The following is a 25488-nucleotide window of genomic DNA, read 5'->3' on the forward strand; positions in this document are numbered from 1 at the left end:
TCAAGGTGGATTTTTAACATGGTGTTATCAGAGCTTTGTCAGACTGCATTTGTAGCAGATAGACTATGTCCATTTTCAACTCATACTGCCACTTTTGTTTCTTTTACGCATGTATGACAATAGGAATAAGAAAGTATACAAAGCATTTATATTGAATATTTAATAAATAAGCAATAATGCCCAACAGCTCTAAGAGTGCCCTTACCTGTGCAGTTCAAAGCACACCGCTGTGTCTTAGGCCAGCATCCTTGGGTTTGTTGGCTGTGGCTCCAATTCCAAAGGTCATCTCTCCTCAAGATGTGTTTATACACAGGCCAGCTTTGGCTCAGACTTACACAGGTGACACTGTGGAGACAGCTAAGCACAGGCCTGTGGAAGACAACAAGGCTGTTACAGATTGCTAGGAAATACTGAAATATGCTTTTGATAAACCAGTGGATTTGTTTAATTTTAATGGTGTTAATGTGGTCCACGTAAGCTTTTGGCCATAGTTGAGTCAGGTTGCTTTAGTTCTTCTCATTAAAGCAAGGAACCTGGAGCAACACAGCTTAAGGCCCTGTTTCTGCAGTAAAGGTGGTGGTTAAAATTCCCCTCAAATTCTGTAATGGTAGATCAGGTTCTGTGCATTTTGTGGGCTTTTTATGTTCCGTAAGTAAAGTAAAAATACATTTGTTACTGGTTCAACATTTGTCTCCAACCACAAAGGCTTTGTAGCACATTCCAGAAAAATTCCATCATTCATATCATGCTTGTACTAAAATGAAGAGACACCATGAAAATTCTTTGGTATGCAATGCTGCTTTGAAAGGGAAAGCCTTTGGAGTATCTGGAAACATCTGTGAAATGATAGATTAGATCTCTGAGTTTAACTTGCAGAAGAAAAGGAATGTCTGTTCCTTGCCACAGAAAATTTGCCTGTAGTTACTTATTTGGCATATTTTTTAATTACACTTAAGAAGAAAGTAAAATTTTTGGAGGTCTTTGAGTGGACTCCAAGTTATCACATGTTTAGACTCAATTTAAAAAGGACAAAGTTTAAAATAATTGAAATAGTGTTACGTGTCTGGGGATTTGCTACTTAAAGGCATCAATGTTTCTAATACTGGATAAAGCTTCCAATTATTTGCTTCTGATAAACCTGAGCACAAAATGTTTGCTTTACTGCTGATTTTTGCCTCAATGCTTGAAACACATGATCTATGTGTAGAAAACAGGTGTATCCCAGTGTGAGAATTTGCCGTTTTCATTAGAGAAATGCTTACAGGCATCTTAATGTGCCTAAGTTGACTAAGCTGATGAGCATTTTCACCAGATAATTTTTTTTTTTTAAGGCTATGATAGCACTAGAAGCCATCAAACTTAACTCACTACTATTAAAAAAAAAAGGGGGGGTGGAGAGGGAGAGAAAGAAAAACCAGCAACTGCACCTGTTCGCTACCATGACCGAGTTTCTGGAGGACAGGACTGTATATGCATGTATAAGATTAGCTTGGCAATCTTATTCCCAAAAAGCAGTAAAGTTTGTGCAATTCTTAGTATGGTGTCAGTGGCAAATGAGATAAAAAACAGTGGAATGTTCATATGCTTTCTGTAAATGTTGCTGCATATTTGAGTTTGTATGCAAGCTAGCCAAATACTTTGTGATGGGGAACCGATGCCAGCATCGCTCCAGAAAAGCCAGGCATGCAATGAAGGCTTCTGTAGGCTTCCAGCTTTTAGTTTTACTATTAGTAGAGAAAAGCATCCTCATCTTGCGATAATTTTTTTCCATATAAATTTACATAGAAAACTTTGATATGGACATGTCTTGTTTTCAAGGAAGGATCCTGCATTCTCTGATTTTTTCAGTTGCACTGACAGAAGATGACTTGTTATCCAAGTTAACTGGTACCTATATGCCTTGTTGTTCAGTGTAGTTCTGTGTTGGGCTTAGTTTCATTGTCATATCAAGGAGTAAGAAAATATTCCCCTGAAGAAACTGAATTCCTGGTAAGGATGTTTTTGGAGTTCAAATGGGGTAGAAAAAAATAGCAGTTCTTTGTGAATATAATTAACACTAACCTCAGGAAGTATGTTGCTTGCTCTGCCTTTTCTCCTTATTTACTTCTAAATGTATTTGCAGTGATTTACATGGGCTATGTGGGAATTCACTTGTGACAAATCTTTATTACCAGTGGACAAAACCCAGCAGAAAATATTCACCCTTTGAAAATGCTGAGTTACGGGTCTCTTCAAGTGTTTATCAGGCCCCTGAACTAGCAGCTCTTATGCATGTGCTCACCTCTCAGCAGAAGCCTTGGCGTGTTCATTTTCAATAATTTTCATTGCATTTTTAAACTATAATTAGGAATTTGCTTAAAACTGAATTTTTATCCTCTCAGTTCTCTCTTAGGAATTCTACTGCTCACTTACCTTATTTTGGCAAGAGTTGAGAATTAATTTTTAATGATGTCTTTGATTTATTATTTTTTTTGGTTGTGTTTTTTTTTTTTCTTTTGATTTGTTCTCCTAGATTGATTCAGTGGAGAATTTTACGTTGTCTAATACTCCATCACGGGATGAAGATAGCAAGTCTCACCTCCATTCAAGATCCAGATCTCCTTCTACAGCTAGTGAGATTGAACCAATCGAGGTACTCCAGTGTTGACAAATTTCTGTCGTCTTTTAGGAGTGACAGTTTCACTCATGTAAAAATTGCTACTGCAAATCCTTCTGTTTAGAATGAAGCTCGTTCCTCTGCAGTGAGACTCTTTAGGACCTTGTAATAACCTTCTGCACCAGTGGTGAATGGCATTTAGGGGAATGTTGCATGTCCTTTCCCATACGGCTAGGGTGGGTGGGCTAGGGGTGGGAACTATATTGAATCAGTTGTTAGATACAGTCTCTCTTCATAAAACATCCTCAGTCATGAGTATTTAAGAAATGATGGCGCGAAGTTAATGTTGTACTGTAGTTTGTAAGAGCACACTTTGGAGTCCTGCTGAAAGTCTTTTCAATACGAAATACTAGCCAGGCTCTGCAGCTGTGATAGTGTGTCCCCTTTCCCTGTTAAAAAAATTAACTGATTATTTTACATTAGAAAAGATTCAATCACATGTTTAAGATAATACAAAGCTACTTTTGACATTTAGGAGATTAATCTTACATGTAATTTTGCTGAAAAATAAGATTTGGTTTTCCGAGTCCTTTTCTGTGTTAATCAGATTGATTGCTTGTATGTTTGGGGGTGGGGGGGGTGGGACGTTGCAGTCTTTTTGCTTCATTCAGGCTGTCTTTGATACTGTGTACTTGATGCCTCATTGATCCTTTGGGGGCTATGTTCAGGTTACAGATCACCCTCCCCGTTCAATTCACACTCCAACCATGAGGACAGCATATATTGGATCAGGACTCTCTGCACCAAAGGTATTCAGTCAAGTGTTCACACTTTTTATAAGGTAGAGGGGAACATAGCACTCCCGGGCAACAGCTTCAGGAGAGCTGTTTGTCACAGCAATCTTACCAGAACTGCCTAGAAGGACTGTTTATATGGAAGCCGGTTGCTTTCTAAAATTTGAAACCCCTCATTCCTACATTATGTGGTTTGACAAGTTGTACTAGGCACACAGGAATCTGATTATAAGAAAAATGGTAGTTTGTAAATTAGAAAGAGATAAATGAACCAGGACATAAAGAAACGAAAAGAGACTTCCTAGAAAGGGGGGTGTTTCCTGGCATGTGTCTGACCAACCTGCCTTTATCTCTGTATACGATAAAACTGATGTCACTGTGGGACAGTCTCAGATTAGCACATCTGTGAGCTGATTAGATGCTTATTTTTGAGAAAAGGCAAAGTGTAAGCCTAAAATGAAACCATAGATTTGCATTTTTTATAAGCAGTGTAGAGTGAGAACAACAGCCAGCACTGGACTGGGAGGAGGAATTCCCGTCTTTCTGTCTTCGGGCTTTTTACTTGCATAAATACTGATTCTGCATCAGTTGTTGAAATTATTTTGCTGTTGGCCAAATAAGCCAGTCAGCGTATGATAATTCACAGCGAATTCTGTATATTCAAGCAAATGAAGAATAAGATAATAGCTACAGAAGGAAAAATTACCCCATAAAAGTTTCAGAAGTGCCCCAACGGCTTAGGAATCTTCTCGATATTTAAAAAAATGACGGTTTTTCTGCAACTAATCAGTGAAGTAAATAAGTCTTTCTGATAGATCTGTTTCTCTGATTTGATAAATTGCAAAACAGCAAAAGACTTCATTTGTGTAAAGGAAAGCTAAAAAGTTTGAGCAGACAGTGTTCTTTGGCAGCATCTTAGTAAATCAGTTAAAAAATACTGCACTTGGAATCCTGTGAAACATTCTACTGTGCATATAATTCAATTTTTGCAAATATTTTGCTCAGGAAGTAATGATTGGCTTTCTGATTTATTATGTTCCCTAAAGAACCTTCTTACTTTATGATTCCATTAGTTTTTAAAGCTAAGTATTGTTTCCCTGCAAGTTTCGAAACAAGACATCCATCTGTAGACAGGCTTCCATTGTAACAGGAAAACTGTTCCTGGAGATGCATGAGGTTTGAGCCCTTAGCTGTGATATCTTATGCTGGGAAAACCAGGCAAGTGATAAAAATGTTAATATACCTACACATTAAAGTATTCTGCAAAATTGTCTTATTTCAGATCACATACATTATCCAAGTTGCTTGGATAGCCTTTGTGTTCACCCTATGCTGTATGATTTCTCCACCTACCAGTTGTTACTTTGCTGGTTTGTTTTTTGGTTTTTTTTTTTTTTTTTGGAAAAGCAAAGCAGTATTCTGGATTTTATATAAGGCCTTTTATGAATCATACTGCCACATTATGTAGTCATTTAGCCTTGATATCATAGCATCAGCTCTGCCATCCTTAAGGGGAGAGAATTAAAACACTTAACTCATGTTGTCTGTGTTCCCAAGAACTAACAGAAGACAGTCCCTTTTAAAATCAACTTCGTCTGTACTCTTGCTTTTGATTTGCGTGTTCTGAAATTGCCTGTGCTTGCCACCACAGAACTGAACTCGGTCATGCTTTCTAAAAATTAGAATTTTGAAAAAGTTGGGATATTTTTCTTTGAACTTTGGCAACAGTCCTTACAGAGGAGCACTTGATTTGCAGCTTAGAAAATACTGTGGTAGGTTAACTTTGGCTGGGAGACAGTTGCCCACCAAGCACATACATAGACACATTCAGCTTCTAGAGTGTAATGGAATAATTTTGGCAACTTTCCTATCTGCAGTGAAAGCAAACTCATGTTCTGAGACACTGTCCAGTTTCCATGGTTTTGTTTACAAAGGATGGTTTAAATTATCAACAACGAGCACTGATAAGGAGTTTTTTTCAGCCTGTGTGTCAGCACCTCAGATCTCATTTCAGCAAACACAAATAAGCTACCTTTTTTAATGCAGCTATGCACTCTGGTGTCTGTGAAAAAGATAACTGTTCAGAAGCGTTACAGGTGTTAACATCCTTGTCTGCTTTTTTCACAGCCTAAAGCGCACCAGTTTGTAGTGAAATCATTTAACACACCAACAAAATGCAATCAATGCACATCTCTGATGGTCGGTTTAATTCGACAGGGCTGTACTTGTGAAGGTAAGCACTTGTGAAAGCAGGAGGTGTGAACTGAAGTTCTTACAAATGCAAATTGCACAGTACATGTTGTAGTGTGATAATGCCTGAGTCTTCTATTTTGAACAGCAGAATATATTGTCATGCTTCAGTCTTTTACCAGTAGAAGCCAAACACTTCAAATGTCTTTTGTAACAGATTACCTGGTTATCTGGGGACATACTCCAGTTGGTGGTGGAAGAGCTTAGCTCAGTTTACTTAAAATAGCAATAAGAGGCCACAGTCAGCAGTCAGGTATGCTGCCAGCAGTTTTGCTCTCTGGTTCAGGGCAAAATGTAAGACAGTTTTGCTGTCAGTACCAATTTTGCTCCTTTCCAGGGCTACTTTATTCTAAGCTTGTATGTACACAGAAAGACATTCATCATTTAGAGGACCTTCCAGCTTTTTGTTTGCTAGTAGAGTTGGGCCTGGAGGAGATCACAGAGATTATCTCAGTATGAGCTTCTGATTAGGCTCTTTCTTACCTGGGTGAAACCAGACTGTATCCATACACCTCTGAAAATGAGAAAGTCAGAATTTAGAGCAGATGAACTTCAAAGCATGAACTGCTCCTGTGCGCAGACTTACGTTTCTGTCTCAGTGTAGCAAAGTACAGTGAAACTATTCAGCTGTTGGTCAAAAAAAAGAGAGGATTCCTTTCTAAATATCGTTACTGTCATAGCTTTTGCATTGCACAAGAAATAACCATCAAATCTTTTTGTTTCTTCTCTTCCTCACAAGTATGTGGATTCTCTTGCCACGTGACCTGTGCAGACAAGGCTCCTGCAGTATGTCCAATCCCTCCCGAACAGACTAAGGGACCTTTGGGAATAGATCCACAGAAAGGCATAGGAACAGCTTATGAAGGACATGTCCGAGTAAGTATCAGGTAGCTGCATTTGAGGCACTTATATTAAATTTGTTGTTTTCCAGAGCTGGAATTAAACTCTTAATTGGAGCATCAGGGGGGATGGATTTAATTATACCTTAAGGTAACAGTTTGCAAACCAAGACCTACATTTTTACAAAGCAACTGTTAGCATTTTCAACAGTAATTATCTCCCCGTTTTTGTTAGCCATTGTGCTTTGAGTTGGTCTTCAATAATCCATCTCTAAAGATCAGATCATCTTCCAGGACCTATGAGTTTTTGAGTCTTTCTGTTGATGCTATTACTGTCTAGCATCATTGGTGTGGGTTCTTGTACATGAATACTAAAAAAAACTACTCTACATGGTCAACAGGAATATGGCCAAAACTAATTAAAAATTAGCTTCTTTCTCTGTATTTGTTAATATCGCTTTGAATGAGCTTGTGAAATAAGAAGGAAGGATCTGTGGTGCTATGAATTTTTTTAAATAATACGTTGTGATGTCTGTGTGGCTGTGTGTGATGCTCTTACTGCACCTGTGCTATTACTTACGTTGCTTAACATTGTTACTGAATAAAAGCTTGTCAGCCTAGATGAGAGAATTGATTTTTGTACTGTATCTTGGATTTTTGATTGCATGCAAACTTAGAGAGTTGATCAGAATTTATTTTGCCAAAGGTACCAAAACCAGCTGGAGTAAAGAAAGGTTGGCAGAGAGCGCTGGCAGTGATCTGTGATTTTAAACTCTTCCTATACGATGTAGCAGAAGGAAAAGCATCCCAGCCCAGCGTGGTAGTGAGTCAGGTCATAGACATGAGGTAAGCTGTTTGGTGCTGAGTGGAAGCTTCTCGGAAGTACTGGGAGGGGTTTTTTTCTGCTTTTTGTGAAATCGGTAAGCAAGCTCCAGAGCTTTTATGAAAAACTGTAATCTATGTTGAGAGCCACTTTTTGATTCAGAAGGGCTAGTTTGTTCCCACTGTCTTCAGTATTACTGAAATACTACCAACTTCACTGAAGTTTGAGAACATTTAACACAGCAAGCAGGTAAAGTTTATCTCTGAACTAGGTTAGTTTATGCAGGAGGTCTCAAAAAGCTGTAGCATGTAACTTATAGCTTCTAGTGAGCTCGGATTTTAATTGAAGAGTTAGAGAGGTGTTCTTGGTCTAGGGCTATTTTTAATGTTTGATTATTTTTATTTTTTTAAAAAGGTTTTAATTTGAACAGACAAAACCCACATACTCAGAATAGATTTATCTCCATCAACATTTACCAGGAATTAATCATGCAGCATTGCATTTGTGAGTTTCATCTGCAGATAAAGAGGAAAGGGTCATTTTAAGAATTAGATCTCGTTACTGTCTTGTTGTGTCCTGTCCTTCACAAAGCAAGGCTATTGGTACAACGGAAATATAAATAAAAACCAAACATATAAATTTTACTCTTTAACTCTTTTTCAATTATGTTTGTGGTCTCCATAAGGGATGAAGAATTCTCAGTGAGTTCTGTCTTGGCCTCAGATGTCATCCATGCAAATCGAAAAGATATCCCCTGTATCTTTAGGGTAAGTATTATGTCTTGAACCCAGTAACCCAGAAGTACAGGGTTTCAGAGTGTGGTGTACGGTGTGCACTCACTGACAGCTTGCTAGTATTTTATTTCCTTTGCAAGTTCTGGCCGTGTGGTATCCATGGCAGCAGCAGCAATGCATAAGGATCTGTACGTATGTTGTTTTTGTGGTAAAAATAGCACTAGTACATTTAAATAAGCTCCCATCTCCCCTTTACGTGGCTTTTATTTTTTTAACCTTCACAGTAAGATGTACTTTTCTCAATCTCCTGTTAGTCATTTGGAATTCTTCTTTTCTTTGTGATCTTCTACATTTTCATTTCCTACAGTCACCTTCTGCTTCTCAATTTAACTTGTTGTGGTATTCCTGAAGCCTTTATTTTATATACTTCTATATATATTTATATATATATATATTTATATTCATATTTATATATATATATATATGGTCTCTGAAAACTTCCATTCATCAGGTAGTCAGTATAGATACCTAGTGTAAAATGCTCATCAAAATTTACTTCTGTTATCTGGTATCAGGATTTTGCCATCATTGGCTTTTTCTAATACTCTTCTTATTTTTACTAGATATTCTATTTAACCTTTGACCTCAATGAAATAACTTTGGTGTCTTATTAACTCCCCTGTCATTTTTTTACTATACCGTTGTGTTTCACTCCTTGTTTTTACAGCTTTCAGACTGTTTCATCACTCTGCATGCTGAGAGGAGATAAACTTACAAAAGGGGCATTCATATTTGTCTATAGTAGCTGTACCAAATAGGTGAAAAGGACCATAGATCATTCTTCCAAAAAGACCATTCCTATTGCATTAAATTATTAACAAATTAAATAAATGAATAAACAAACAAACAAAACTTATTGGTCTTTAAAAAAAATACAGAATACTTTGTAAGAATGCTTTTCATTATACAATTGCAGTGAGAAACAATTGATTACCTTATTTAGGGCAGACATTTCCAAATGATAGAATAAATACAAATGTATTTGACATAAACCTAAAGTTTTCTCTGTTCTTTGCTGGAGTTATTCGCATCTACAGGTTTTTCTGCTGTGGGTCCTTCATTGAGGTGGAGTGTTTTCTATTAACTAGGGCTAAATTTTTGCATTCTAAATTCAGGCAGCTAGTTAAAAGGACACTTTATAGGCATCTGATACTCTTGTAATAATCATAATGATTAATTTTGTTACTGTTTATGACTTAAAATGCACATTTTAAAATTTTCCAGGTTACAGCTTCCCAGCTCTCTGCATCCAGTAATAAGTGTTCAATCCTGATTCTAGCAGACGGTGAGAATGAAAAAAGCAAGTGGGTAGGAGTGCTGAATGAATTGCATAGGATCTTGAAGAAGAACAAACTCAAAGACCGCTCAGTCTATGTTCCCAAAGAAGCTTATGACAGCACCTTACCCCTCATCAAAACAACACAGTCAGCAGCAATCATAGGTATGAAGTGAGTAAGAAGAAAGCTCTAAGAAAAAGGGGTATGCCAAAGACATACTTTTTTTGCCAAAAAAATTATTAAATGGCATAATCTACTGAATAGAGAGTAATAGGTAGTTTTTATCCCATATGGAAATGTGCATGAGTTTGAGAAGTGCAATTCACTACCCAGTACTTCCATCAGATCTTTCAGAATATTCCCCCTATTCATACATATTCATAATTATGAATAATTTTGACTGAGAATTGGATATTAGTCTTTTATTATTCAGTAAACTTAATTCCTTAACTGGGCAAAATTAGCATTAATAGAGTAGATCACTGACTTTACAAAAACTGCTTGTGGGACCAGATAGAAGACAAAATCAGAGAATGAATTTAGTAATTTTAAATGCTATTGCTCAAAATATGGTAAACTCTTATTTAAATTATTTAAATGTGATGTTACAGTTATTTTGAAGTTGGTAGTACACTTAAGTGCTCTGAATGGTTTGTTAAAGATTATGTTTCTTGCTGTTACTTCTACTATCAGGAGAAATGGGAAACTACTTGTTTTCAAAAATTTGAAAGATTGGGAGGTTACCAATGTTTGTGGTTACATGAATGTGTTTGGTTTGGCTTTATATTTGTTTATTTCAAGATAATAAAAACCTGTCTGTCTTAATCAGAATTATCACTGTTGTTGAAGAAGTATTTCCAAAGAAAAATAAACTTTTTTTTTTTTTTCCTCTTAATATCATAGACCATGAAAGAATAGCTCTGGGGAATGAAGAAGGGTTATTTGTTGTGCATGTCACCAAAGATGGTAAGAGATTAGGAACTGGTAATGATTCCCCTAATATTAAATAATCAGAAAATGACTGTGTAACCTTTTTTTCTCTTTCAATATCCTCTGGTTTAATTTTTCTCAATTTAATATGTTATCAGCTGGACTGGACAACCCCATAAGAGAGCCGATAATCAAGGTGTTCTGTGTGCTTTTTGTTTTGGGTATCCTTTCCAGTAACAATGATCCAGCATCTGGAATGCATTTGAAGATTTTCTTCCCTTGTTTGAAGCGGGTTCAATACTGAATTCAGACCAGGTTGCTCAGGACTTTGTCCAGTCGGGTCTTGAAAATCCCCAAGGACAGAGGTTCTACAGGCTCTCTGGGCTGCCTGTTGCAAGTTATTCTGACAATGAAACATTTCCTTTGTATATCCAGTAGGAACCTCCCTCATTTCAGTTTGTGAATGTTGTCTCCTCTTCTGCTGTGCGCCTCAGTAAGGAGCCTGGCTTGATCCTTTCTGTAACCTCCTTCTTGGTATCAGAAATGAAAACTTAGGTTCAGTATTGTAAAGACATGCAATGACAGATGCCCAAGCTAATTCAACAAGCTACATGTTTAATTGTATGTTTCAGCTTTTTGAGGGTTTTTGTTTATTCAGTAGTTTTATAGCTATAAAGTGTTTTTTAAGTGAGTACTGAAATAATAACATATCAAATCCACTCCTCTCTTTCTCCAATGAGGAAACGCCAAAGGTCTGTCCAGCATTGCCACATCTGGTATTATATTAAAATGCAAGTTTTGATTCTGTACTTTTTAATACTGCAGGGAAGCAATCAAGGGGGTTTCTTGGGTTTCCTTCATAGTTTATCTTTACAAATACATACTTTATAATCAGTTCACGCTGAAACATTATTTACTTGGATTTGGGGTTGTTGTTTGTTTGTTTTTTAGAGATCATCCGTGTTGGTGACAATAAGAAGGTTCATCAGATTGAGCTTATCCCAAATGAACAGCTCATTGCCGTAATCTCAGGACGAAACCGTCATGTGCGGCTTTTCCCTGTGGCTGCCCTGGATGGAAGGGAGACTGAGTTTTATAAGCTGGCAGAGACAAAAGGCTGTCAGTCAATAGTTTCTGGACATGTGCGCCACGGAGCTCTTACCTGCCTGTGTGTAGCCATGAAAAGGCAGGTCCTCTGTTACGAACTAAATCAGAGTAAGACACGTCACAAAAAGATCAAGGAGATCCAAGTCCAGGGGAATGTCCAATGGATGTCGATCTTCAGTGACCGTCTTTGTGTGGGCTACCAGTCAGGTTTCTTAAAATATCCCCTTCACGGAGAAGGCAGCCCATACAGTCTGCTCCATCCAGATGACCACACGCTATCATTTATCTCACAGCAGCCAACTGATGCCATCTGTGCAGTCGAAATCTCAAATAAAGAATACCTGCTGTGTTTTAGCAGCGTAGGGGTTTACGTTGACTGCCAGGGCCGAAGATCTAGACAACAAGAACTGATGTGGCCCGCAACTCCATCTTCTTGCTGTAAGTTGCTCTGTGTGTCAGTGTACTTGCGCTGTTATGCATTGAAGCGATCACTGCTTGTATTAACATCCACAGGAAGTGAAGGTCAAGGATAAATTACCTGAGAGGTAATTAATGCTTTGTGCATCTGTCAGAATTTTTAATCTAGTCCGAGGGTTTAATCCGGATCTCGTTTATGCTAGTTTTGACAACTCTCTCACTGACTTTTACTGCTGTAACACAAAGAGAAATCAAGGGTCAGGATTTCTACCTGACATCCGATTTCTAAATGTATGGCCTGATCTCTCAAACAGCCAAAAGCCTCACATCCTACCGAGGTTAATGGGATCTTTATGCATTCACTACCTCTGATACTGGACTGTTGTTTTTTAAAGTCTTAAAACTTGACTGCACTTTGGCTCGATGTTGTGATTCAAGCTTTCCTGATGTTCAGTCACAATCAGGATCTGGTAGTTTGACTTGTTTTTCTGTAATGGAGTTTATTCCTACTTAGTGTTTGCTTTTTTCTTTTCTTATTCCTTCGTTCTCTCTTCCTCAGCCATTCTTGTTGACACTCTTCTTATTCATCTCTTCTTTTTCGCTTTTTCAAAAATCAGTTAAGTTTTTTTCCCCCCTCTGTCTCCTTCCCTTCCAAAGTACCACGTAACAGCAGGCAATATAGAAAATATATTTTGTAACCTTAAAGAAAGAATACTGTAATTTTTCAAGATCCCAGTTTCCAGCAAGAACTGTTGACTATTTATTGCACATTCTCTCAAAGCTGGGGCTTTATCTTTTGACAGTTGGAGGAAAACAGAAACTGCAGTGCCTCTCTTCTTTTTAATGTCCTTCTGAATGCAGATAAAGATTAGCCACATTTGTCCTCAGAGTCAGCTTTAGGCTGATTTTTTAGAATAGTTTGCCGCCTTGCTTACTGTGGCAGCAGTAAGTCCCAGTGCAGAGGAAAGGAATGTTTCACCTTGTTTGAGTGAAGCCCCCTCTGAATGTGGAAGGAACAACTTTTACAGGCTGTGTCCCTTCTGGTTTTCAGGAGTGTGACTATTATAATGGACTCAGAGAATGAATGAATCAAAATAAGATTTTGTGAGAGATTGAAAAACAGGTGTTTTCACATGTAGCTATCTATACTAGTGATTGACATTTGTGAAAGTTTTTGGATTGCCTTAAATGAAGTGACCTGATGTTATTCCAATTCAGAATGGGGGTATATTTTATAGCAAAAAAACACCGTTACATTTAAACACAAGTTGGATGCTCTTGTTAGTCTTTGGCAGACCATGGTAGTCTTGTTGCCAACATGGAAATACTGAACTCTCCTTTAGAAGTGATCCCAGTGGAACAAATTTCATCCTGGGGAAATGTGCCAGATAAGTAGCGCAAGAATTCTCTTTACAATCCAGAAAATAAGAGAAAAGAATTAAAGCTAGAAGGAAACATGAAGATTTTTATGACTATGTCATGGTTCTTAGTTCCAGCTGGTGTTGCATTTAGTACATAGTCCAAAGACGTAAGAGCTCAGTTCATTCAAATGACAGTTATTAAACAACAACAACATATAGGCTTAAATAACAACAATAAAATAGTTTTCCTACCACATCATTTACAAAATACAAGCTCTTAAAAATAGGGCTTTTAGAAGAAAAAAACTTCGAACCACATCAGTGTTTGGCAGAGTAAACTGTAATCCCTTGTAGTTCAAAAAGTAGTTTGGTTCTGCAAAGTTAAAAGAAAAGTCATGGAGGTTTTAAGTCTTTGGTGGTACTGGTTTGCTTTTAGAATAAATGTCTAAGTCATTTCTGAGTTAAGACACATTTTCCAAAGGTTGTTGTTGACTTGAACCCTTTGGTCTGGGTTTTTTTGTTGTGGGGTTTTTTTTGTTTTGTTTTGTTTTTAAATAAACGTGGTTAAACCATAAGAAGTTTTATGTTTTGAGCCCTGTCTAAAAGCACCTGACACTACACCTGATCATTCCCTCTCAGGTTACAATGCACCATACCTCTCTGTGTACAGTGAAAACGCAATTGATATCTTCGACGTGAACTCCATGGAGTGGATACAGACTATTCCTCTGAAAAAGGTAACTTGCTGTTTCAGTATCAGATACATGTCTAGACTCAATATTGCTTTGCTACAGTCATACCGTTTTTTTCTGGACATCCAAAGGCATCATTAAAACTGCTTGTTTAGACATACTTGAACTAAAAGAAGAGCTAAGAATTGGCAAAGAATGCAAAGAAACTACTGCTTTTTGTTCGAAATACGAGATACAAAATGTGTTCTGTGTGTGGTTTCACTGTTTTAGATGAATGGTCAGTCTGGTGCGTATGAGTATGTTAGACACTGATATTATTGTAGAGAGCAGTTTCTTGATATTAATTGCATATGGCTTCATTTGGACTGATTGCATCTACGTTATTGCTAGAAGATGCTGGATTGTTAAGATAATTAAACAGGCCTTCAAAAATCTGTCTTCTGCTGCTTGAGAACATTGTAGACAGGGTTAGAACATTTTGATTCAACCAGTACAAATATTAAAACCTTGGATGATGTGGGGTTTAGATCACTTCTCAAAAAGAGGAAGTTTTTGAGATTTGCCCACGTGGTCTTGTGTTAAGTCACTCGGTCTCTCTGCATATCAGTTTCCCACGTGTCAGCTGCGGACCAGGATATTAGAGCAATGCTGTAAGGATAAATAACACAAAGATCAAGGTGCTCCACTATTAACCATCTTAAGAAGAGAAGAAGAATCTGACCTTTTAGAGGAAATCTTCTCTACTCTTTCTGATGTTCAAACTTTGAGTTATTAAGCAGTTGGAGCGTTTTTTTTCCCTAGACAGCAGAATGTGATTTAGTACTTTGATATTTGGCTCAAAACTGCCTATTTAATGAATGAAACTACTTTAAACAAACAAGAACTGCTACATCTAGGAAGCTTTAAAATGGCAAATTATTATGAAGAGTTTGTTTCTAACACAATTTGCGCACTTGGGAAAGTGGAACGCTTCTCTCATTTTGAAGTTGGAAATCACAAATACCAGTAGGTTTTAGCAATCTGTATGTACTCTTACCAAGTTGCAAAGCGTAATTGTGACATGGTACTCGTGAAAATTAAAAGCACAGCTTATTGCTTTGTGCATCTAATAGACAAAATTGAATTGTTATATGAACTAGACTTCTAACAGAACTATTTATTTAAAAGCTGGGACGGATGGTGTTAAGCCTATGTCTTTAAGTGGAATTTTAGGCAATTCCCTCTGTACTCATTCTCCAAACAGAAGTTTTAAATCTGAAATTGTTTTTCACTGTGTTTTGTGGCTTTAATGACTCAGTTGGTGTTCTTGAAAGCAGGCATGTGTTACTGGAGATAGGAGACAGTGCAGGCTGGAGGGAGCAGTTCTGTAGAGCAGGTTTTGCTCTGGCCGGTTATGCTGTTCTGCTCCCTGGTTGGCTATAATATAACAGTGCTCCTTTTAGAGAGTTTATAATGCATCTTGAAACTTTCAGAATACGATATGTATATAAATGTGAGTTATTATTATTATTACAAGTACGGATTTTCCTCGTTTCAGGTACGACCCTTGAATACAGAAGGATCGCTAAACCTTTTAGGCCTGGAGACAGTTAGATTAATATATTTCAAAAACAAAATGGCAGGTACGTAAAGAGAAGCCAGCTTTCATCTTGCAATTATTTTTTTTTTTTTTTTCAGAAAGTGCTTTTTTTCTTTGGCCCCGATCTTTGCATTGTAGAAAGGGATTTCTCAAATGGATGTGAAAGCAAAAGCTTACAGATTCCACAGTGATGGCAACGATGTCTGCTAGGCTGCTACTCTGAATGTTTTTTCCCCTTTTGAATATTCAGTGAGGATTTGAATGAAGGCTGGAAATAGAAAATGGAACGACTAGGCACTCCCTGCAAATCTGGGATCACCTGCCAGAACGCTATCTAAAAATGCCTGCACAATTAAAGACTTTAATAGCAATCTTGGCAGTACTAGATAAAAATTAATATTACACTTAACCTAAACGGACCTTTCCCAAGGATTGGAAAGTAGTCATATGTATTCATAGCTCATTATTAGGGCCACATACGATTGTGTGCCAAAGTTTTAGCTTCAGAATTACAGTTTTGTTATGAGTCTTTTGGACCGTTTTTTTTCTAAGACCCTATTTCATAAGCACGCTCCTACATAATTTTGCTAACCTTTTGTTTAACCTCTTAGATGGAGAGGGGATGTGCTTTGTTTTAACAATCAAAAGCTATAATTTTCTTAACAGCTATTCTGAAAATAGTGGAAGTAAACACTCCAGAAACAATACTGCTGTTGGCAGTGTTTCAGGGTTTATTTACATTGCTAGCAAAGTAGTACAAAAGGAATGACAGTGGTAGAGAGGAGCAATATGATGGAAGTATGTATAAAGAATTTTCAAGTCTAATAAAGATCGAACATTAAAAGTAGGGCAGAAGAGAAAAAAAAAACAAAAACGGAGAGCATAGAATCAGAAGTGGGTAAGGCTGATGCTTTGCTCCTTCCTGTACACTTCTTGCTGTCTTTTAGAAAAGGTTGCCAAACAGTAAACTATCCTCCAGGTGTATCTCTCTAAATGCCTGCAAGTTTTTTTCCTGAAGCTGCTTACCTAGTAGATCCCACAATTCATGAAATCTCCAGCTGATCTTAAGGAAAGAAGAGATTTAATTTCCATACAAAAACTGTTTTGGCAGTGAGCAGTAGATGTTGGGTATGTTCAAGCTTATTAAATGTAACTGTAGTCTCCACATATGTATAAAACAAGGCAGAGCAGTTGCAGCATTCATTCAAAGTAACGCTCCTATTGCGTTATTATCACTGCTATACAATTCACGTCTTTATTAAAGATGTCTTGGCCAGACATACACATGTGGAAGAAATCTTCCCTTTTCCCATGGTTGCACCAAAATACATCAGTGTTCAAACCAGTTCAGAAGGAGTAGTCTCTTTGGAGCTGGGAATGAATGAAAAAGAGTCTTGCATTGAGTTTCCAGACGATTGGCAGAACAAGACTGTTCTAGTGATTTTCAGTGAGAACTGCCCAAGAAAGCCTGAGATGGAGGACTGAGATGCTTTTCTGTCCACCTAAACGGTTGGTTTGGAAGAATTAATGGGTGGTATTTTGAGAACATAGTTGTGGCAGCTTGTGTGTGAAGAAGGGTTAAGTCTGTTGCTATATCACAGACTAGGTGGTGACCGAGAAAAGCCATAAACCAAGGAGCATTTGTTGAGTGTTGGTAGGAACTGGGTAGTGTCCAACACTAGCAAGAGCAAAGGGAGAAAATGTCTTTGAATTCAAATTCTATGAAGATCTAATGAATTAACCCACTGGATCATTATATTTCTATTGATTTCAGAGGGCGATGAACTGGTTGTTCCTGAGACATCAGATAACAGCCGGAAGCAAATGGTTCGAAACATCAACAACAAGCGCCGCTATTCATTCAGAGTACCAGAGGAGGAGAGGATGCAGCAGAGGAGGTCGGTATTCAACATGTACTTGTCTTCCGTACATGCCTGTAGGCCCTGAAGGACAGTGACTGATGCCAATGTAGCACTTCATTCGTTGCTTTCTGGAATGCCCATTCAGATGTTTCTGTCTCTTCACTACCGTGTTAATCCTCAATGTTTAATTTGTGTTAATACCAGTTTGGATATGGATATGCACTGGATACACAGGTATTCATTAGTTCAAATTAATTATGTGAAACAGCTGTAATTTGGAATGCATGTCTCCACATACTGTATATAGGTACATAGGTGTGCACATATACTGTATATATAAAAATCTGTAATAAACACTTTGCGAAAGAAGATTACATTGCTAACTATGCATATGGATTAATTACTTTCAGGCTCTGGTTCTGCTTTTCTTTCTGAAGGCAATTCTACTCTCAGCAGTATTCCAAGGCATCTGCTTTTTTGATTTATAGATTTAACTACATAAACATTCTATAAATCTCAGGAAACTCACCTCTTCAGAGGACATAGGACTTCAGGATGTGTTTCTAATAGAAGTCTTTAACAGGTCACAAATACTTTCCTAAATGGCAATAAATATAGGTCTGCACTACTCACAGTGTTCACAGAGGATGTTACTGACCATTTGCTATCACTCACTAAAGATGACCTGCTACTGTGCTAAGCTACACTCCAGGAACTGAGTATTTCAGTTTTCTAACTTCCAACGTCTTCCACCGATGGTTGGGTCCCAGCTTTGCTTTCCTTTTGGCTCTAAGAAAAGTAACAGCTGTGTACAGTGGAGATAAAAGTCCAGTCCTTGTCCTTGCCTTTTCTGAGCTGATTGCGGTTTGGTCTTTTAAAATTTTATTTATTCTGAGTTCTGAAATGCATCCTTGCCATTTTGAAGAGCTTTTAATTCTGACCACAGACTGAGAAAGGTACTGCAGTATTATTTTAATTCTATTTTCATATTTGTCCTTCATTTTCATCTCCACTTTGTAATACATCACAAATGAGTGCTGCTTTTACTCATCTTACAGAGCTTTTTATCAGCTCATATTGGTTGTATATTCTTTGAATGTTAGTAACTACTGGGCGTGGGCTGCTAGCCTGCAAACAGCATTATTTTCTTCTGGCCCCTTGCCCTCTCTTCAAGCTGGAAGCTTGTCCATGCCAGTGCTGATAGCAAGGGTTTATCGCTGTCAACATGGTTAAATAGTTAATTTCCATTTTAAAGTAGCTGATAATCAAAGCTCAACATGATTTATAAATGTCCATCCTCACCTCGAACGAAATATCTAAACAAAGTGCTTTCTTTTCCAGGGAGATGCTACGCGATCCAGAAATGAGAAATAAATTAATTTCTAACCCAACTAATTTTAACCACATAGCACATATGGGTCCAGGAGATGGTATACAGATTCTCAAAGACCTTCCGATGGTAAGTACAAAAGTACGCGTGGGAGTGACTGACTGCAATAGAGGCTGCAAATAAGTGAGAGAAAGACAATTACAGTTTTGAAAGTATATTCAGAGTGTTGATGTATTTCATACCAGGAAGAGTGACACGGGAGACAGAGGTCAACGTGCTCCGCTGTGTGCGATAAAATTTAAACAAAGAGGATGACACTTAGGCGTGGAGGGGAGGAGGAAGAGTGGCTGATGCCTCCTGGGTTTTAAGGCAGGTCGGCCTCTCAGTGTTGATGATAGTTTTTATGACCCATATGAAGGGATAAAATTAATAGAATTTGAGCCTGTGTTCTTTGTGGGAAAGAAAAGAGAAATTCCTTTCTCTGTGAACTGTAGTTCAATTCCTTTTTTCTCTTCCCATCTTTAGCTCCAACTTAGCCTGTCTCTTTTACAGCCTTTTATCCTCAGACGGTGGAGCTGTAGCAGTTTAACAGTGTAGTGCCCAATATTTTTTTTCTATGCCAAAGATGATATTCTTCATTTTCTCTCCAAATAAACTAGTCTCAATGAAACAATTTCTTACATAAAAAAAACTTACCTTCTAAGTTGAAAAATGGAAAAAGAAAACATGTAATAGCGCGCGCACACACACGTTTGTTTCCCAAAGCCTTATGTAGGAGATGCTCACCTGAAAGTTACTGAAATTTTTAATGAGCTAAAACCCAATTAATACTTTATTAATAGGAGAGTATCATACTGCTTGCTTCAAACTACCTTGAGCATCTTGTTTGTGTGTTCTGTATTGTTTTCTAAACTCTTCCACGATGACATGGACATGATTCAGAAGATGCTAATAAGCACTGTAAGAAAGATCAGATTATATGATACCGGACAGATAAGATGAAGTACCACTATAAGACGTAGGAATTAGTACAGAAGTGCTGTCTTGAAGCATCATTGTTATTACTTGGAGTTTGTGCAGAAAGCAGATGCTGAAAAGCCTGGAGGAAACAACAGTAAGACTGGAAAATGAAGTGTACCATGCAGCTGCACTACTTTAAGAGCTTAGAAACATGACCTCTGGTCTTCAGATACTCGTTTTACCTTACTTTTGCAGCAGATGGTACTTCTATGTTACACTTTACCATAAAGTCCGCGCATTGTACATGAGCCTTTCTGGCACTGTTTTCCTTAGATAGGAATATGCAAGGAAAGGAAAGGATATACTTTAAATCTTGTACTAGAGACGCTCTGAGAAACCTCTCAATAACAAATATTTTCAGTGCAGCTGAGCAAAAAACAGCACTGTGTTTGTGTGTGTATGTTTATACATTTCTAAATAATGAAGGAGCTGCTTCTAAGAAAACACGTGACAAATTCAAGGGAAGTTGGCAGGTAGTGTCTGTCTTACCTGGATGTGAGTGTACATATATCTAATGTTAAACAAAGCATGGCTATTTCCTTCAGGGCAGGATGTAGATCAGAATCTTTTTTTCCATTTCTGGTGTGTTCTTTAAACTATTTCTGGCTCTTCTCAAGCAGAGAAAATAATCTGCTACTGCTAAAGGTAGGGCAAAAGACATCCTGGTTCACACTACCAGTAGTGGAAAGTTCATGGGAATCAAAAGCTGCAAAGACTCTTAAATCAAGACCCAAACCTGGAAGTGTAAAATGATTTTATCCGTAGAAGAGAATTTTCTAGATTTTTTTTTTATTATTTTTGTGGATTAGTATTTCTTCAGCTATGTCACCTCTAAACGGCTTTTACTTTGAATTCCTTCTAATTATGCAAGCCTTGTATTAGCTCAAAGGTCATATTGAAGTTAGGACTGGCACTTTGCTTCTTACTGATCAATACTATGTTTTGAAGGAAATTTGTGAGTCACTTTCCACACTTAAAAGTGATGAGAAGACATTAGAAAATGTGTACAATATAGAACTGATTTCTACACTTGTTCCATAGCTGCAGGTTCTTTTTAAAGGTTCTGTTAAAAACCCCTTTCTGCAATTAGGGGTCAGTCTTAATGCTGTGAGATGTCACTGCAGAGAAAGCAGATTTGGTGTGTAATTTTCCAGCAGCTCCTCGCAATATCATATTGTATTTGTTTTCCTAGTTTAATGGGTACAGAGTTGCATCAGTCATGGACTTGAAAGCGTGTGAATTTGAAAGTGTAACTTGAGATTAGCAGATGAATGTTCTGTCAAGAGCTACTTCGGTCCAGGCAGCTTTTTCTTTTCCAACAGCTTCCTGTAAGGTATTTGGCTGGACTAAGTTTCCATTTAGTGTGTTCCAAACTACCTAATTTGTTTCTCAGGCACAAAAATAGAAGAAAAGGAGTTGGGCGTGCATACGATGTTATGTATTTGAGTCTAATGCTTTATTTCAAAGAGTAACTTAGAATTAAAAGAGAGGATGGAAACAGAGGGCGTTTCCTGGAGAATCAGTACACAAGGTAAAGAATACTCATCCGACCCTGTGCACAGTTCATCTGTATGGCAGCTTCTTTACGAGGACATAGAATTATTTCACTAGATTGATACCTAGTTCCGAAAAGGTGAATAGCTTTTTGGTTTTGTGCTGCTTAGCATGTGTGATGATTTTGCAGCTGGAACATCTTCTGTGTATTTTTAAATAGATTGGTATGTTTCAGAAGAAAAAAATATTTCTTTTCAAAGAACTGTGGGAAAGATTGCAGCATTTTACTTTGCAAATGCCTGTTTCTGTTTATGGAAGCGATGATAAAATACATTTTTGTATTTAAAGAGGGCTGCCGCTAGGGGGGACAAGTAGTGCAACGCTAATAGTTTTCTCAAATTCTCTTCATCCAACTATTTTAGGTGACACAGCTTCTTTTTTTCATGAGATCCTGGAGCACAGAAAGTGTACGAAAGAACGGAGCAGGCCTTTTTAATTGCAGTTTCTTCTGACTTGAGCAATTCCAAATTTGGCTGGGTCTGCTGATGTAAATCTGTTCATCCAGCATGATCTTTCACTGAAGTCAGTATAGTGCTACGCAGGCAGAAGGATCCTTAGTAATAAATAGGTTTAAATACAGAATAAATATTTTAATCTTTGAGTTGGATGAGATTGTCACAAACTAAATAACCAGCTCAGCTTAGCTTTTACCTAGCATCCACGGATGAACTTTGTAAAGCAAACGATGATATTTATATATATGTATGTATTTATATGTATTTATGAATATATGCACATTCACTTTATATATGCAACACGAATCCAATCAGAACTAATCTTTGCAGTCCTGCTAACCTGCCTCTGCTGCCTTTTTCAGGCAAGATATCAAAAATTGAACAAAGTGCAGCATTAGGACTGGTAGTGATGGCCCTTGCAGGGCTGGGCTGCGATATGTTGGTGGACAGGAGGGGACATACGCTTCTGCTGTCTTAACCTGGGGTGTAACTGCCTGGGGGATGCAGAGCCAACAGGAGCGAGCTTGCTTTCTAATGATGTCTTTTAAAAGACAAGCTTGTAGAGAGTTTAGTTTGTGTTGTAAATGTACAAAATCAAAACTGGATAAATGGAATGTTTTAAACTGTTTCAGGCTATTCGGTATGTTGTATCAGATGCCTACCTGTGTGGAACACACCCGTGTGCATGTGGTTGCCCTTGCAGATGCAGCCGTGCAAGGGGGAAAGATGCTTTCTCTGTGCATTGTTTCCAAGGTCTTGGTATTCAACAGGCATGTGACACGAGCAGCGAGATCCATTTATGGCAAATTACAGCCCATTAGCCTAGTCCCACATTGTTCTCTCCATGAACCGACACACCTGGACTTCAGCGTAGACCCGTATTTGGGCAGAAATGAACATGCCCAAGGCTCGGAGTGGAATCAGATTTAAGAGAGAAAGTATTAGAGCTTATCAGGCAATTGTAAACTTGCACCCTTCTTTTCTTCCTGGTGAGCAGTTGCTCAGGAGTCTGGCTTTGACAGGCGAGTTTGTGGGCTACAACACAACAGAAACCAGAAGTTCTTGTTTGCTATTAACAAAGCCGTAATCAGTAGATATTTGTATTTTGTTGATGTGGATGCTAGATCTGGGTCATTGTCTTGTTTTGTACAATTTAGAATCATTCCTGTTAGTATATCCCCAAACTTATTTATTTACATGTTTTTCTTCCCTAGCAGCCTGTCACCAATTAGCTGGCCGTACAGTCTGGCCTCCCTTCTGCCCTCTTGTCCCTTGAAGCCACTTTATCGTGGATGCTCCTTTGTAGTGAAGATCTGAAATCTGGAACTGCACTTACTGCAGCACAGACCACCTCTCTGTGTACATCAGATGTACAGGATTGATTTTGCTTTCATATTCTGCATGCCTGAGTAATTGACATACAAAAGCTGGTCTTGACTGCCATTATATTTGACCATTATGCTTCAGTTTGACCTCATTATACATGAACCATTATACTTCCATTCTAGATGTGTGAAGCTTTGCTTGTTTCAAATGAGAAACTATTTATAGAGTTAATGAATACTTAGTTGTATTTGGTATTCTTTAAAGAAAGTGGGAACCCCATGCATGCATCTAATGGTGGAGTCCATGGAGAAAGTTCCATGGAAGATCATTTTTAAAATCTTGCCATATCGTGGCTTTCTCACATTCATGATTGCTGGCTAAATATCTTCATGGTCTGCAGCTGGCCTACCCTCTGCTTTTTAGCTGTGATTTTTAGACACTCCCATTTCTCCCTTACTGGCTCTTAGGAACATAGCTGGCTTTGCTGCCAGTATTCTGTTGTGAGCAGATAACTTGGCAAAGTCTGCTTCCCTGGACCATTCTTGGAATGGTGGCTTCTTGTACTGATATTTAGATGCTGCTAAACTTACGAATAACAATTTAATATATATTATGTCTTATATGCCATAATGTGGTAATTGATGTTTTGGTTAACACGCAAAGCCTCATAATAACTGTGTGTCTAAAAAAAAAAAAAGGTTGGATTTTACCAGCTGAAATGAAGAGAACAGTAACAATAATGTTTGATAATATGTATTGGGATGTGACTTAATGTTCTTCCAGACTTTAATACGTTCCATATACAAAAAGTAGTGCCTTAGGTTTAGTGGAAGGGGTAAGCTGTATTTTTACCATTTTCTATTTTTTAAGTCCTAACATTTCTAACATTCCTCAGATCTGTTTGTGTTAAGGTGATAAAATCAGTTGGACAAGGGGAAGAGAAAATTAGAAGTTAGAAAAGGTTCTGATTCGCTGGTGGCCATTGGGCAAACCATCCCCTTGCAGGCTGCCCTGCTGAACTCGTACAGATGGCTCGGGGAGGGAGACCAAGCCTTGAGACGCTCTTCCGTTACATCTGGATTCAGATGACATTAAATTACAAGAGCTCTGGTGTCAGCACATTCTGTAGAGATGAATTAGAAATATTTTCTGTTTAATTTGCAGGATTATTTCTCCTCTCTCTTTCTTTCTGTCACACTTTGGGAGCACGTTGCTCACTTGACCTATTAAAAACATTTGCATTTCCCAATACTTTTGCACCTTATCTAAGGGCCTAGTCTTCTGCAGTGCAAAGTCCCTTCATCATTAATGCGCTGTGAGGATTAAGTGAGTGTGCCGAAGGACACAGGCCTCGTGGCATCTGTCCACAGCAGATTAAATTGTCCCAGTTGTCTGACACTAACCAGTTCACCTTCCCCCACAACCCGTGTCCCTATTCTGTCAAAACACTGTTCCCTCCCCTTAGTACTCTGTTTGTTGTATGGGTGATACTTAATTTTAATGGAATCGGTAAAATGCATGAATAACAGAAGGAAATCTCTTACAATCTTTAACTGTTGTGTATTCTCATCTTTCCTTCTCCCCACGCCATCTCACCTGTGTTCACCTTCCTTTGTTTGTGTTATGTCTACTTTAGATTGTAAGCTCCTCAAGGCAGGGAACTAATGCTTCACAACTGTCTGTAAAGCACCTTTTACAACTGTGGTGCTCTTTGAAATATCAAATAATAATAAATATTAGAATCTATTCCCAATGAGTTAAAAGTTTTATTTGTTTTTAATGTTTTAGCAACAGCAAGGGCGGCAGGCCCATGTGACACCATGTAAGGAAGGTGCTCAGAGGACTGGGGGTGACAATGTAAGAACCTGTGTGTTGACGGGCAAGCAGGGTTGCTGTCTGGCTGTCCTTCAGTGTTTGACTGCTCTTGTGGACCGCTGTTGCCGATGTAACCTGTACAACCATCCTTCATTGCTTTCTCTCTCTGTTGTCTTTGATAGCAGCGTTCCCCTTACCAATTCCCTCATCATCACTCCCGTCTGATCTCCTCTCCGAGCAACTTTGAGCACATCTACCACATGACTGTTAATTCAGCTGAAAAATTCCTCTCTTACGATTCCATAAACCCTGCATTTTCCCCGCCTCCACGCTCTGTCCGCGGTACTCCAGACTTTATGACTCTGAGGGTATGAACGGCTGAGTCAGGTGTTCACTCTACTAACACTGTGTGGTTTTCCTTTTGCCTGGCTATTAACATGGGAGAAACCCCCTTGTAAGCGGTTTCCTTCACCCCTTAACTTTCTTCTGTCCCAGCTGATGTATTTTCTGCTGTCAGCTGTGGTCTTTCCACAGCTCTGGCATGCCAAGAAACAGATACTTCACGGCTTTAGAAAAAAAGAAAAAAAGAGGGTATAACAACTGGGCTGAACCTTTTGCTATGAGAATAGCATTTTTAATCACCACGAACAATGTGGGAATTTTGAAT

At 38.2% G+C, this 25488-nt stretch overlaps 1 protein-coding gene across 8 annotated transcripts in view; it reads left to right on the forward strand.

The window, feature by feature from the left end:
* The window catches only part of CDC42BPA (CDC42 binding protein kinase alpha), a 189954-nt gene that overhangs the window by 152565 nt on the left and 11901 nt on the right, over positions 1 to 25488 (forward strand). For 5 of the 8 annotated variants that reach the window (XM_056356775.1, XM_056356779.1, XM_056356780.1 and 2 more), the window contains 13 exons: positions 2513 to 2632; positions 3325 to 3405; positions 5518 to 5623; positions 6380 to 6516; positions 7186 to 7325; positions 7988 to 8069; positions 9321 to 9537; positions 10277 to 10339; positions 11255 to 11848; positions 13828 to 13925; positions 15418 to 15502; positions 17234 to 17357; positions 18663 to 18780. In XM_056356775.1, coding sequence (XP_056212750.1) covers positions 2513 to 2632; positions 3325 to 3405; positions 5518 to 5623; positions 6380 to 6516; positions 7186 to 7325; positions 7988 to 8069; positions 9321 to 9537; positions 10277 to 10339; positions 11255 to 11848; positions 13828 to 13925; positions 15418 to 15502; positions 17234 to 17357; positions 18663 to 18780 — 1965 coding nt within the window. Of the gene's footprint in view, positions 1 to 2512; positions 2633 to 3324; positions 3406 to 5517; positions 5624 to 6379; positions 6517 to 7185; positions 7326 to 7987; positions 8070 to 9320; positions 9538 to 10276; positions 10340 to 11254; positions 11849 to 13827; positions 13926 to 15417; positions 15503 to 17233; positions 17358 to 18662; positions 18781 to 22894; positions 24753 to 25003; positions 25190 to 25488 lie in introns of those variants that run through there. The other 3 variants (XM_056356781.1, XM_056356782.1, XM_056356783.1) reach the window with 3 other exon arrangements.

This window comes from Falco biarmicus, chromosome 12 (genome assembly GCF_023638135.1).
Source record: "Falco biarmicus isolate bFalBia1 chromosome 12, bFalBia1.pri, whole genome shotgun sequence".
NCBI lineage: Eukaryota > Metazoa > Chordata > Aves > Falconiformes > Falconidae > Falco > Falco biarmicus.